The sequence below is a fragment of the Mesitornis unicolor genome, unplaced genomic scaffold, assembly GCF_000695765.1.
Source record: "Mesitornis unicolor isolate BGI_N332 unplaced genomic scaffold, ASM69576v1 scaffold5954, whole genome shotgun sequence".
NCBI classification, from domain to species: Eukaryota; Metazoa; Chordata; class Aves; order Mesitornithiformes; family Mesitornithidae; genus Mesitornis; species Mesitornis unicolor.
Window position 1 is genome coordinate 5,899 of NW_010179293.1, and position 13,224 is coordinate 19,122.

The 13,224-nt window shown below is 42.2% G+C and overlaps 1 protein-coding gene across 1 annotated transcript in view; it reads right to left on the reverse strand.

The window, feature by feature from the left end:
- Window positions 1-824: 824 nt before the first annotated feature.
- Window positions 825-13,224, reverse strand: part of TFAP2B (transcription factor AP-2 beta (activating enhancer binding protein 2 beta)) — a gene marked incomplete at its 5' end in the record, with an annotated part of 16,053 nt that continues 3,653 nt past the window's right edge. Inside the window, 4 exons of the mRNA XM_010182712.1 lie at window positions 825-1,125; window positions 3,245-3,386; window positions 5,935-6,053; window positions 8,613-8,832. Coding sequence (XP_010181014.1) covers window positions 825-1,125; window positions 3,245-3,386; window positions 5,935-6,053; window positions 8,613-8,832 — 782 coding nt within the window. The remainder of the gene's footprint in view (window positions 1,126-3,244; window positions 3,387-5,934; window positions 6,054-8,612; window positions 8,833-13,224) is intronic.

Here is a 13,224-nt window from a genome sequence, read left to right on the forward strand (position 1 = left end):
GAAAAAAACCACAAAAGTTCTTAAAAAATAGAGTTTGCTAATTCGACTGAGCTACAGCGACCTGAAACTTCCTGCCTAATGGCATCAAATGTGGAGATGCTGCCACCAACCGCGCCGGGTTCTGGCTGCCGTTGATGACTTTGTGAGAGGTCGGTGTGCTCGCCTCCCCTCCTTTCCTAGTCTAGACAGAACCAGGGTGGTAAGATGGGATGGGAAGGGTTGGGGGAAAGGAGGTGATGGGGCTTCTCAGAATGGGAGGCTCTGGAAGATCATTTTTAGCTAGGGTGGAGACAGAACGTTATTAAAAAATAAAATAAAAGAAAATAAAGGTAATAGCAAGACAGACCGTGCAGCTCAAGAAATCAAAGCACTGACACCAAAAATGTTTCTCCAATTTCTTCCAATAAGTTATTCATTTCTTTCTTTTATTATTATTATTAATTATTATTATATTCCCCTCCGCCCCTCCCCCCCAATCATTATTTAAAAAATGTGAAAGAACAGAAGTGGGAAAAAAATCCTGGTGGTTGTCTTCACATGTTCCTGGCAAGAGACTCTGAACCACTGGTCTTGCGCCATTGTGCTCCTCTGATCTTAAATTATTGTCTTTCTTTTATTATTATTTTTTACTATTATTATTATTATTTTTGTCCTACCTAATAGAATTCTTCCAAAGCCCAATCCGATATTTTTAAAGCTAAAATTAAGACGCTTTTGTTTTAAAAGATTATCTCTCTCTTTTCTCCTTTTATTTATTTAACTTTTTTCTTTTCCTTTCTTTTTATCTTTTTTTTCCTCTCTCTCTCTCTTTCTCTCTCCCTCTCTCATTTTCTGTGTTTCTCTTCCTTGTCTCCAGTTTTACTACCTGGTCCTTCGCCAGATGTGTGCCTGTTAGCAGTGTTGTTGTTCAAGAACATCTTGTCCATGCCTTTGAGAGCTTCAGTCAGGTAGTTTTGAAGGGCCGTGAGGGCAGCGCAGATAGCGGGGGCCCCAAAGCCATGGGTGATGAGGCTGAAGTGAGTCAAGCAGCTCTGAATGCCGGGTTCCAAAATAGGGGTGGGCCGGCTGTTTCCAATGGGTGTCCTGTCCTGGGCCAAGAGATCTGTAAATTCTTTACAAAGTTGCCTGCATGGAAGAGAGAAAGGCAAAGAGAGGACAACAGAAAGAGAAAAGCGATGATTAGACTCATCCCACACTTCTCCAAGATAACAAAGGTTGAAGGGGCAGGTTCAGGCCAAAGCTGATGCCAAGAACCATGAGAGGACCTTCTTGCAACCAGCAGTGCTTGGGGACCGGCCATGGTGAGCCGGCAGCTCCCTGCTCAGGATGATGTTCCTCAGGAGAGGAGTTTCTGCAATTGCAAGATAAAATCAGGTTTGGAGATAAGAAATCTCTCCAGCGGCCACTAGGATGCTTCTGAAGCATTGTGAAAACCCAGTCCTGGTTGGTGGCTCTAGAAATAACCAGGTTGAAAGGGAGATGCACCGTGGGTCTGCCAACCACTCGTCTTTCTGGAGGCCTGACTCTGGCTCAAAGCAGTTCCCACCAATGCTGTTCCTGGAGGAAAGCACAACCACGCACTGTGAGCGACCAGGTGACACAGGGACATGGTGCAGGAAAGGGCCAAAATGAAGCCTCCTCTGAGACTGCTCAGGCTGGGCCACCTTGTCAAGAAAGATTAGGACTTGGGTTCTCCATGCTGGCTTTTTCATTGCACAAGGAGCAAAGCGAGAACTTCCTATTTTGTACTAGGGCGGGGAGGGGGGGGGGGTGGCATCCCAATTAACACATCAGAGTTGACATTCTGGCTCTTGCCTACACCTTGGAAAAATCAGATTTGGTTTTTATCATTAGTTGTTCCCACACATGCTTTCTTTTGCTTTGCTCTGGCCCAAAAGACCTTCAAGTCAACAGGTGCCCAGGCAATGTAGAAACCCTGGGGGCTAGTGGGGTTCCCAAAGGAATAGTTCCTTTGAGACTGATGCCTATACAGGGAATGGAGAAAAAAAAAGACAAAAAAAATAGAAAAGGAAAAAATAACAAGAAATAAAAAAGAAATCCTTAAAAAAAACATTCAGCTCTCATCTGAAATTCTCTGAAATTCCCGGTGGGATAAAGGTTTCAGAGGGTGGGAAAAGATAAAGGTCTACTTCTATGTGTATTATCCATTAAGAAAGTGCAAGAGAGGAAACTTTGAATTTGGAGAACAAACAGTAATGAGTCCAACATTTTACATCTTCAAAGAGCAAAGCAGGGTCTGCGAGCAATTAAAGTTCTGGGACATTAATATCTTCTGACCCTGCGGAAAAGGGCAATCAAATTCCAATCACGTCTAAAAAACATCTGGACAAATTTGAGCAAATGATTTTTCAACCCTCTATATATTTCTTTAAATTACGCTGTCATCAGCGGCAAGCCACGTCCCAGAGCATGAAATAAATGAGAGCTGTTTGGGCTGGTATTTCTTTTTTTTTTTCTTTTTCTCCCCGTTTTTTGCCAGATAGATGGAGATGTGTGGAGACACACAGCACCCACCACCGAGGACCCAAGCAAACCATGAAGCACCCAGTTAGGAGCCTGGGAGCCACAGCCAAGTGTAAATCACCCAATATAGCACACAGCCACAGAGTCCCAAGGGAGATGGGTTGGGAGGATCATTAGTAGAACATGGTGAGTTATTTTTTCTGCTTTTTTCCCCCTTTTTCTTTTTTCTCTTTTTTCTTTTTTTTTCTTCTTTTTTTTTGCTTAACTCTTTCTTCTCCTTTTTTCTTTTTTTTTATTTTCTTTTTAAAAAAAATGTTTTGATGTTTTATCTTTTTTCCCTTTCAATTGTTTTTTTAAACCTTATGGAGAAGACATTGCAATTTGGTAGCAGACAAACAGGCCTATGGGCAACAGAAGGGACAGATAGAGACGCTCTGGAAGCAAAACATAGATTTTATTTTTTTGTCCCCTTTCCATTAAAAATTGCTGAACTGGAGGTGGCTTGGAAACGATATACAGTAGCTATGGGATAGTCGCCTACATCCTCTACAGGGACAGTGTGCATTGGCATAAACCCCAGCACATAGGGATTCAGAGGCTATAGGCTTTACCCCTATAAGGTGACACAAGCATCCTTCCCCCCCCGGGTCTGGTATAACCTGGGGGCTGGAAACTCCATCAGCTTTCAAAACGAGCTCAGAGGAACGGTTTAAGGAAAGGGAGGGGGCAGAAGCAGCGGAGTGGTCAATTTGGCACTCACTTTGTCGCAAGTAGCATGTTTTTCCTGGAGTGGAGGTCGCTGGGGTCCGTGTGCTGCCTGTTCAGGTACTCAGAAACAGCTTTGGCTGGGAACTCCGTTTCGCAGATATACCCAAAATCCCGAGCTAAATGAACGGCCTCACCTGGAGGGGATGAGAGGAGGCATTAACACCTTCGGGCACCTTCGGCCCCGGACTGGGCTGGCCTCGACCGCCCACCGCTCCCTATGGGCAGTGTTTAGAAACCCCCTGGCGTCTCCTTGCCCCTCAGGGACAGGCTCCAAGGATCGGTTTTCCCTCCTCATTTTGGGGGGCAGGAGTAAATCGCTGGGCCAGTTTGGCAGTTGGTGAGGCTTGGTTTTGCTACACCACACTTGGGATGGGCCGTGCCCCTGCAGCTGATTGTGCAGAACGCTGGGGAATGTACACATACGTACACACACACATATAGCATACATACATACACACACGCACTCCTTCAAATGAACTGGTATTTAAAAAACAAAAAAAAAAGCTGAGGGGGGGAACTTAAAAAGAAAAAAGGATCCAAACTTCCCTTACAGCAGAGAAACTATCCCTGTTTCAATACACTGTCCAAAATTTTACAGATGTGGACATAAATTTACTATTAATGTCAGCTATTTGTGGGACATTACATATATATGTATATACACTTGTTTATACACACACAGAGAGCTCTTGCTTCATTATCACTATTATGGCCAAGTTTGTGAAGTGATGGAGTTAACAACATTTTGTCCGATTGAAATTATTAATCTGATTTCTTAACTGACCCGCATGCATCAAGACCTCCTCTCTCCCATTAGCAACTAATGGCAACCTTTACTAGGAAAAAAAAAATTATATTATTTTAATTTTGATTGTCACTTTTCCTGCCTGCCTGGTTTCGGGTTTCTCGCCTCCAGAGGTTCGTGTCAGCCAACTCCTACTGATGTACTTCACGCCACAAGAAGACAGAATCTGAAGAAAGGAGGAAAATAGGATGGGGAGGGAGGGGGGAATAAAAAAGAAACCCTCAGACTCTAGGGGGATTCCGCCAGATTATGGCTCAGCCCCTCTAGAAAAAAGCATTAAACCCTTTAAAGCGTCGCCTGAGGGACCAGTGGGAAGATCTCCAACACGCAAACCAGCTATCTCTAATAACTCCAGGACCACATTATTTTTAACGATCGGGAGTTGCTTTCCAACGTCATCTTCTGCTTTCCAAGGCTTCTCGCTAATCACCAAAGCGCTTAATGAAGGCGAGGGCACCCGGGAGAGCCCCGGGGGAGGCCGCGCCGCTTTCACCCTGCGCCTGGCATGTTACCCTGGGGTGATTTCAGCCGGGGCTGGCCGGAGCGGTTCTGCTTTAGGCGATACGATAGCAACGATGTTAAAGCCTGCCTGGGGGGACGGGGAGGGGATAAGAAGAGAAAAAAAATTCTCCAGCAGGTGCAGACTTTTCCAGAAAAAACAGGGAGCTCTCTCAAGGTAAATGTTGATTTGAAAGGAAATAAGGGGAGAAGAGAGTGATGTGCACCTTCCTGCACACTTGACAGATTTTAGCATCACATCACAACCACACATAACATCAAACCACTTTCGGGGAGGTGGTTATTTTGCCATGAGCAGGGTGCCGCGGTTGTCAAACATGCAGCTGGGGGGTATGGGGGAAAGCCGCACTAAACTTTGTGTCCCACCTGAAGTGCTTCACATCTCCTGTAGCGGGACCCTATAACCGTAACCTACGACGTGCTTTGCACACTCGGTGTAACCTCTGTGTGGGTACCAGGAAGAGCTCGTTTTTCTCAGTCCCCGTCTTTTTGAGAGTTTGCCTTCAGCTCCGCATGTGGTAAGGTCTTATCACTCACATAACTCAATCAAAAGAGCTGAAAAGTTAATATCTAGCCTAAATGTTTATGCATGCTTATATGCAGAAGAGATAAGTGGATTATTTATACGCCTCTCGGTGTGTATGTGTAATGTAGATACATATAATTCATAATTGCATCCATACTATTCCGGTGATGTCTTTTGGAGAAGATCCAATTTCTCTTAGTATAAACACACACATATCCTATACATATTAGTGCCTCTAAATTTTACTTTTCGATACAGGAACAACAAATCAAAGAAACATGCTGAACAACAAAATGACTTGAAATGAGGTGAAACTTCAGCCTCCCTTTCCCTCTCTCCTGCCTCTCTTTGTTCGGTTCCAGCCTGCCCTCTGTGACTTAAATTGCTCTGGCTTCTTAAAAAAAAAAGAAAAATAAAATTTGAAAAATGTATTATTTTTCCTCAGTGAGCGTCCTGTAGTGGCCATAAATAAGCTCAAGAAGAGCGAATTAGCGGGACCGTGGTGTAGGGGAGCGCAGGCTGGAAATTAATAGCAATGAGGAATGGGACTGCCCTGCAGAGTGACACACTCATATATACACAGAGATACACACATAGACAAACACTCACACCGCCCCTCATTCTTGCCATCCAGAGGGATCAGTAACCCTCCAGCCAGTGACTTCATTTTTGGGGATGTACATCCTCACCCGCCCCGAATTTCACCTCTGCAAGGTTTTCCCACCTGATCCCGAAAAGTTCTAGTCTCTTTTTTTTTTCTTTCTTTTTCCCAGTTGGTAAAATGTCAGACAGGAGTTCAGGGGTGTGAAGGGAACTGCGACGCCCGGCTTACCTTCCACCAGGGAGGTGAGTAAAGTGACATTTGCAGCCTTACGCCTGCCGGCTGGTAAATTCAAACCGATTTTTTCTAGCCTTTCTCGCAAAGATCTCCCCCCGTTTTTCGATTTGGCTCTAGAATGGCAAAGAAATTAACATAATGATTAATCCCCGCAGTGTTTCTGGAAGAAACGTTTCATCTGTGCAGTCGGTGGAGCCTGGGAGGGTTTTTCCCCCGAATTTAGGTGTGTTGATTTCTGCTCGGGTTTGCTGAAATTTGCTTAATTTCTCCCAAGGGTGAGAGTGGGGATGAACCCACTTTTCTCCTTATTTTATCCAGGGAAATCAAATCATGTCAGATAGCAATAATTAATGGACAGGGTTCTGATCTAGAGATTAAATGGGCTCCTACTGCATAACACCAACTTGTATTAGGATGGAGGGAGGAAACGGGCAGGAGGAGAATTAAAACCTCGATTATTCCAGGAAAGAGCCAGAATGGGAAGAATATGTGTGCCTGTGGATAACTAGAAAAGGAGGAAAATATTTATTAAACCATTTCGTGAGTGTGTTTTTGTGCGGAGAGGTGATGCTGAGAGGAAGAGCGCACCTGAGGGCAGGGTGCGTTACAGAGAGGGAACTGAGTGCCTGAAGGAAGATTTGAATATCTGTCGGAGGTTACTGATAAGGACAATAAAAGGATGAGTGAGCTATAGGGGAGGAAATACAGAGCTATTGTTCGGACGCCGATACATATGTAAACCCCCCAGGTTTGAAATCTTGCTACCTGCGAAATCAGGGAGAGTTTTGACACCTAAGATCAGAGTCTATCCCATATATCCCTTAGTGTTTACTTAAACTTTGTTTAAGAATTAGCAGTCACACTTAGTAAAAAGAGAGCAGAAACGGCAGAGAAGCCAGTCTGGCTTTCCACTATTTTATATCAAAGTAAACAGGGTTAGGTGACAGAACTGCAAGAGAGCAGCTTTCTGTATTTCATCTGCTTTGAACCAAAAGCTTGTCTAAAATTTAGATCCAAGATAGGAACTGAAGTCAGCAGCAACCAATGATTATAGCTTGGGCCATCTCCAGAAAACCACTGAAGTTCAATAATGATGTTTCTTTACCTTGATAATTATATTTTCTACAGTGCATCTCTCAGATGGCCTCCCTGCTCCATTTGTAGTTGTACAGAATGAGCAGGCAGGTTAGCATCTGTAAGTAACAATTCTCTGCTGCTCTCACTGGCAAGGATCACAGCTGAACATTGATTACAGACATTCACATGGAGCAGTGTCTATTTTAGGAGACCTTAATTCTCACGTGTATTTTTGGGTGACTGACTGCATGTAGCAGGACTTTCCCTCTCGTCTCCAGACACGGAGCTGGAGCCCCTGACATAATAACAGAGTTTTTTTTTTACATTAAAAAAACCACGACCAACAAAACAAACCCAAACATGCAAAAAAAAAACCAAAACAAGCAAAAACCCCAAACCAAACAACAACTTCATTTTAAAATGCCTTACAGTCAACGTTGCCCAATTGCTGCTACAGAAGTTGGAAAGATATTCCCCCCTCTAAGATTAGCAACTTTTAAACGCAATCTGAAATTTATCCAGGGCCAAATTAATTGAATTTTGTTTCTGTCTCAAAGCCATGCATTCCAGTCTGGATTATACTCTCAGCTCTTCATTGTCTTCAATGAACTGGTATTTCATAACATATAATGACTTCTTCTCTGTTCTGACTGGAGATAGAGTCTTAGCTCATCTTTCTTACAGACAATCCATGCTGACAATTTATAGTCTTTCAGTCACTGTCAAGAAGATAAAGGCCTTTCTGCTGCTAGTCTTTACAGTTGATGACCTCAGAGCTTAATTTCCTGGTGCTGGTACCTAAATGTACCATCTCTTACTTGACATGATGGAATGGCAACCAGGTCTCCAAGTTATTCCTTGCTCCTCGTTTTCCTCAGTACCAACAACATCAGCTATTCTGAGGTACTTAGCAAAATCCACCATTAGCAGGTGATTTGCACAAATGTTAAACAGCAAAGGCCTCAAGACCAACAGTAAGCAATTCCTGTAGCAACCTTCTCTAGATGAAGCACTAAGTTTCTGACTTTCAAAGCTATCTGTTGATGGTTTTTGTTCAGTCAGGTACTTACCTACCTTACAGGTTGACTATTAATCCCCTGTCAATTTCAGTAATGTCCTATGTGGGATCATGTTAATTGCCTTATCAGGGAACCTCAGGGATTTATCTAGGAAATCCCTAGAAAGACATTAATCAAGTCCTGAAATACAGCAAGTTCATCTTGCAACATCTAACTTCAATACAGCCTTCATGGCATTTTCTTTTGTCCATTTGCTAAGAGAAAAGTAGTAGGAGAAAAAGAACAGGTAGGAAGTGTGTCTATGCACAAGAGTGAAAAAAATTATTGTCTCAGTTCCTTCATTTGGAGATGCTTTGACAGAAAATATACAAGGTCAAATCTTTCTCTGGTCTCCACGTATTCATCTCAATGACTGAATACAGCGTCTTTTCACCTCACCCTGAATGTTACACACAAATCCTATGGCAATAAGATCAATACATATTTGCAACAATCTTTACCATCAATCAAATATCTCTGGTGCATGCATGGATGCCCACACATGGGCATGTCCATGCACTCGACCCAGCCTCTTACCTTCTAAGGACTCCTCCTAGGAGGGATGCATTCAGACACTCTGGAGGAGAAAGGCGTCTTTGAACTTCTCCCACAGTTACTTTATACTTTGAAGTTGAACTAAGCAAAGACAAGCGGCCAGGTACAGAGCAAAACACCTCGCCGGTATTGACTGAAATTCCACCCAGGAAGCCATCTTTATTCATCATCAAAGAAGTAACTGATTTTGGAGGAACCGGAACTGGAGAAAGAAAAGGGGAAGAGGGGAGAGAGAAAAATCATCACAACACGGAGGGGTACAGGGTAACCACAGTCTCTCTGACATGCACAGAACAGCAAAATGAAAGGGAATTTTGAATCTCTGGCTACTTCCAGCAACCTAAAGGGTGCTGCTCCCCCAACCTCTAGGAAACTGCTCCATGAATGATGGATGGAGAGAAGGGTGGTGCAGTACAGCCTCTATGCGGGGTTTGATCATTGGGAAATAAAATACATATTGGCAAGCACCTGGCAACTTTCGGGTTTGAGCCTGTGTCTCACCCAGAGCCCCCCGATGCCTTTTGTACAACGGACAGCGCCTTTCTGGAGGGGAAAAAAAAGGAAAATTTACTTTTTTTTGCTAATGTTTCCATTACTGTTAAGCTGAGCCAGGAATAAAATCACTAGATGAAGGGAGTTGCTTTCTTAAACAAGTATCAAGGCTGGAGGATACAGCAACCAGAAGACAGCTCTGTTATTGCTTTGTGGTTTTATTAAGTCTGGTTTATGAAATAAAATGAGTCTTTTCCTTCAGAAAAATGAACACCAGAAAAAAAAATCTGGTCTAACCATGGCGTTTGCCACCTTGATCTTATTGTGCTGTCCGTGAAGTAATGGGAACTCTCCCTCCCCTAAATAAAGCTGGTCTAATTATTGTAACATATATTTAAAGGAAATTATGAGGGAAGGGAAGGAAAGTCAAAACAGAACAATAAAGCAAAACTAAATAAAATAAAAACATGTTATTTTGTCCAGGATAAAACGAAATATTTCTTTCTCTGAGAAACTACTCTTATTTTAAGAGTAACCAAGGGGATTATAATGAACAAATTCCTATAATAGCAACCAGACACACTCAGAAATAAATAAAAAAAAGCGTAAACTCAAAATGAGAGCAATTCCCCTGTGACATGAATTTTGTTTACAAATGAACTTAAATAGCTCCCTCATAATTGCATGTAACTGTTATGATTTACAGCAGGTGCTCTAATCAATCACCCAATAGCTTTAATTTATAGGGAGCCTCGCTGCATTTTCCCAGTTGTTTCATTTCTGCAAGTAATTGATAACAAACCGTACTTAAGGTATGTTTTATGCAGGAGTTAATAAGAGCTGACAGCTGCTACTGCTGCTTCCTCTCGAAATCATGGCAAACACGCCTCTCCTTATAGAAAATATACTCCTAAATTGGAGGTTTGCTGGTGGCAGAGTCCGGGCATGTATCAGAGGAGAAGAATAATTGATTACACACCCTCGTCGAGCAGATCTTGCTTCCCAGTCTCCCATTTCCACTCAATCAATTGCAAAACCAATTCGGCAAATAATAGGGTTCTATTATGCACATATGCCAGCTATTTAGGTAGTTATAATACATGTCAGTTAAGTCATAAAAACCCTGTTTATTTGCAACATATCTGGAGAATCAAACCATTAGCGTTGAGGGGATATTTAAGTCGTCTGGAGCTGCTAAACAATAAGATCGGGTATCCTAATATATTACCAAGTGCTAACTACTGGGCAATTGCCAATTTTATAACCTCAGAGTATGGGATAGACACAACCGTGTTTCACTGTTTTTATTACAGATCATTTCCTACTGCCAGACCAGACCCCCACAATAAAAGCTCTATAACAGCTAAAAACCAAAAAGGCATGTCGATTTTAGATATACATATTGCTTCATATGCCTTGTATATAGGCTCCAGTATAAACAAATTATTTTGAGTGGCTTTACTTCAGGGAATCGGAAAGTGAAATGGATTCCTATTTCTTTAGTTAGGCACTTAATGCAGCTCATAAAGGCAGTTTCAAATAGTTTGAGAATGGCACAGAAACAGTTATAAAAGACTTGGAGGCCCACTCCTGCTTTCGTCACTATTAATAGGATTTTTTTTTTGCCATTGATTCTATAGGAAAAGACTCATTTGGAGTATCAGAGATAATACTGGCAGATTAATATACACATATATACACACACATACACGTATATGTGTGTGTGTGTATAGATATAGAGATATATATATATCTATCTTCCCCCTACTATACATAGATATATCTCTTATTTCACACACAATGTTCTGCAACATCATTCGAGTAAAGCATCAAGAAAAAGTTAAAAAAATAAAAAAGCGTTACATTAAAGCAGTGCCACCAGACAGATTTTCATGACTGGCACTTTTTTTTTTCTCCTTCGGACAAATACACAGGCTCAGTGGTTCCAGTACACCTTCACAGTGGCTATATTTAGTGACCAGTTTATCAGGTCACTGTCCAGTGAACTGAGAAATTAAACAAGAGGCAGCAATTCCACCAACATCTGATCTTAGTCCAAACTCACTAAAGAGAGAGGGACCCGTGCAATACCCAAATGTTTCTCCCCCCCGCTCGCTTTGGCCTTTTGGAGCACTCATTACATTAGTTAACCTTTGAAATATGGATTTTCACGTGCTCGGTGGAGGTTTTTTTTTGTTTGTTTGGTGGGTCTTTTTTTTTTTCCTTTCAATTGCTTTTGGAAAGCAGACTGGCTCCCTTCCCAGCTCTGCTGAGAGCTCCTCAGCTTTTCTGCCTACCGCTGCCTCCCCAAAAAAGGACTGTATGAACATCCTCATCAAAGTCTAATAATTCTAAACCAATTTTAGAGGCTTACCAGGCGGTGTAAGCATATCTATTGCGATTTCATAGCTTCAGAGAGATGTATTCTATCTAGACTCTATATCTTCTGTAAATTACCTAATGCTGCCTCAAAAAAAGTGTTTGCCACGGCATGAATTATCTCTATCTATATCATATCTATATGTTTATCATGGCTATAGCTTTTTTCAGATCCAGCCCAGGCATTACCAGAGATAACATAATGTAGAAGTTTTAGTGAGTGAAGGGATATACACGGCCGTGTGTGCAGCTGCATGTGTCAAATCCCTGCGTGTATGTAAATAAACTGCAATGTAGAGTGTCTTTTTAGTCAATGTCAACTTCCCCAGTTGGTTAGGGATTGCCATAACTCCTAAAATAATAGAGAATAACACACACGGATAAACGCAACATCTCCACCACTTCTGCTTTAACTTCAGCACTTCTAATTCTTGTTATCCCCAACAGAAACTATCTTATTTTCTTTCACCTCCAAACTCTATTTACTCTGTGTAAGCATTCACAAACACATAATTTCACCTTACAAAATATCTGCCCTCTCTCTTTCTTTGTCTATCCCTCTCTTCTTTTTTTTTTCTCTTCTTTCTCCTTTTCTGTTTCTCTCTTTCTCTCTCTCTCTTTCTTTCTCTCTCTCTCCTTCCCTTTTTATTTTCTCCTGTGGTTATTTCCAGCCCCTTTGTCACTTCTCCCCTTTCCATTTCTCTTCAGCTTATCAATAAACCGGGAGAGCAACAGTAGCCGCTTGATTTGTTAGTAATTATGAGCATACTGTTCCTGCAAACGGGATCTCTAGATGAGTGAGATCGCTTTAAAACGACAGCAGGAAATGGTGGGGAAATGGAGCATGGCGAAACTCAGCGTGAAGCTTTCAGTTCTTTACATGTTTACAATTTTCTGTGCATACATTAAGTCTAAGGGTTTGGATTTTTTTTTTTCGTGGTGGTGATGCTCTCTGTTGGGTTGCTCTCCACAAACGCGTGAAAAGGCGCTCAAACGCACATGGTCAAGAGGAGATGGAAATAAAAGAGCATTTCAGCAACACGAAAACCAAATAGAACTATGTCCTGAAAACAGCTGAATAACTAGGCGCTAAGCTATGGATATCGTTACAATAACCCTAGCGATTAACACGACAGTCGGTCAGTCAAACAATGAATCAGAAGAAATATTTCCTATATTTCTTACTAACATACCTCGTGGTCAAACTTATTACTAATCAGCTATCAAACTGCCTTCAAATCTTTTTATCTGCCTACTCGGCCTGAAATGAGGAAAAAGTTCTTTGTCCTTTATACCTGCAGGACTTTGTTGTAACTGGTGATTTGGTCTGACTTGGCCAAAACTAGAAAGTCCGGGGACAACGTCTGACCAATTGCCACTGAAAGACCCGGTTCTTATTTTAATTTTAATGAACAAATAGCGAAAGTGTGTGTGCGTGTCCCCTGCCCCTCTCGTCTCCTCCCCTCCCCCCTCCTCTCCTCCACCGCGGTCCCTTTCCCCTCAAAACCAGGCATTAATTTCAAAGTGAAACGTATTCCCTCGGAATTGTTTTGCATTCAATTAAAGGGGATCATAAGGTTCAGTGGGTAATCCAGGAAAAAGCACGAAACCGAGCGGCAGCGGAGCAACATCTCCCATTCCCAGATCTATCACCTGAAAAGCTGAGGCCAGAGTGCTTTTCAGTTAATCATTTATCCAGCTCCTTCAAGAAAGGGTAGGGAAA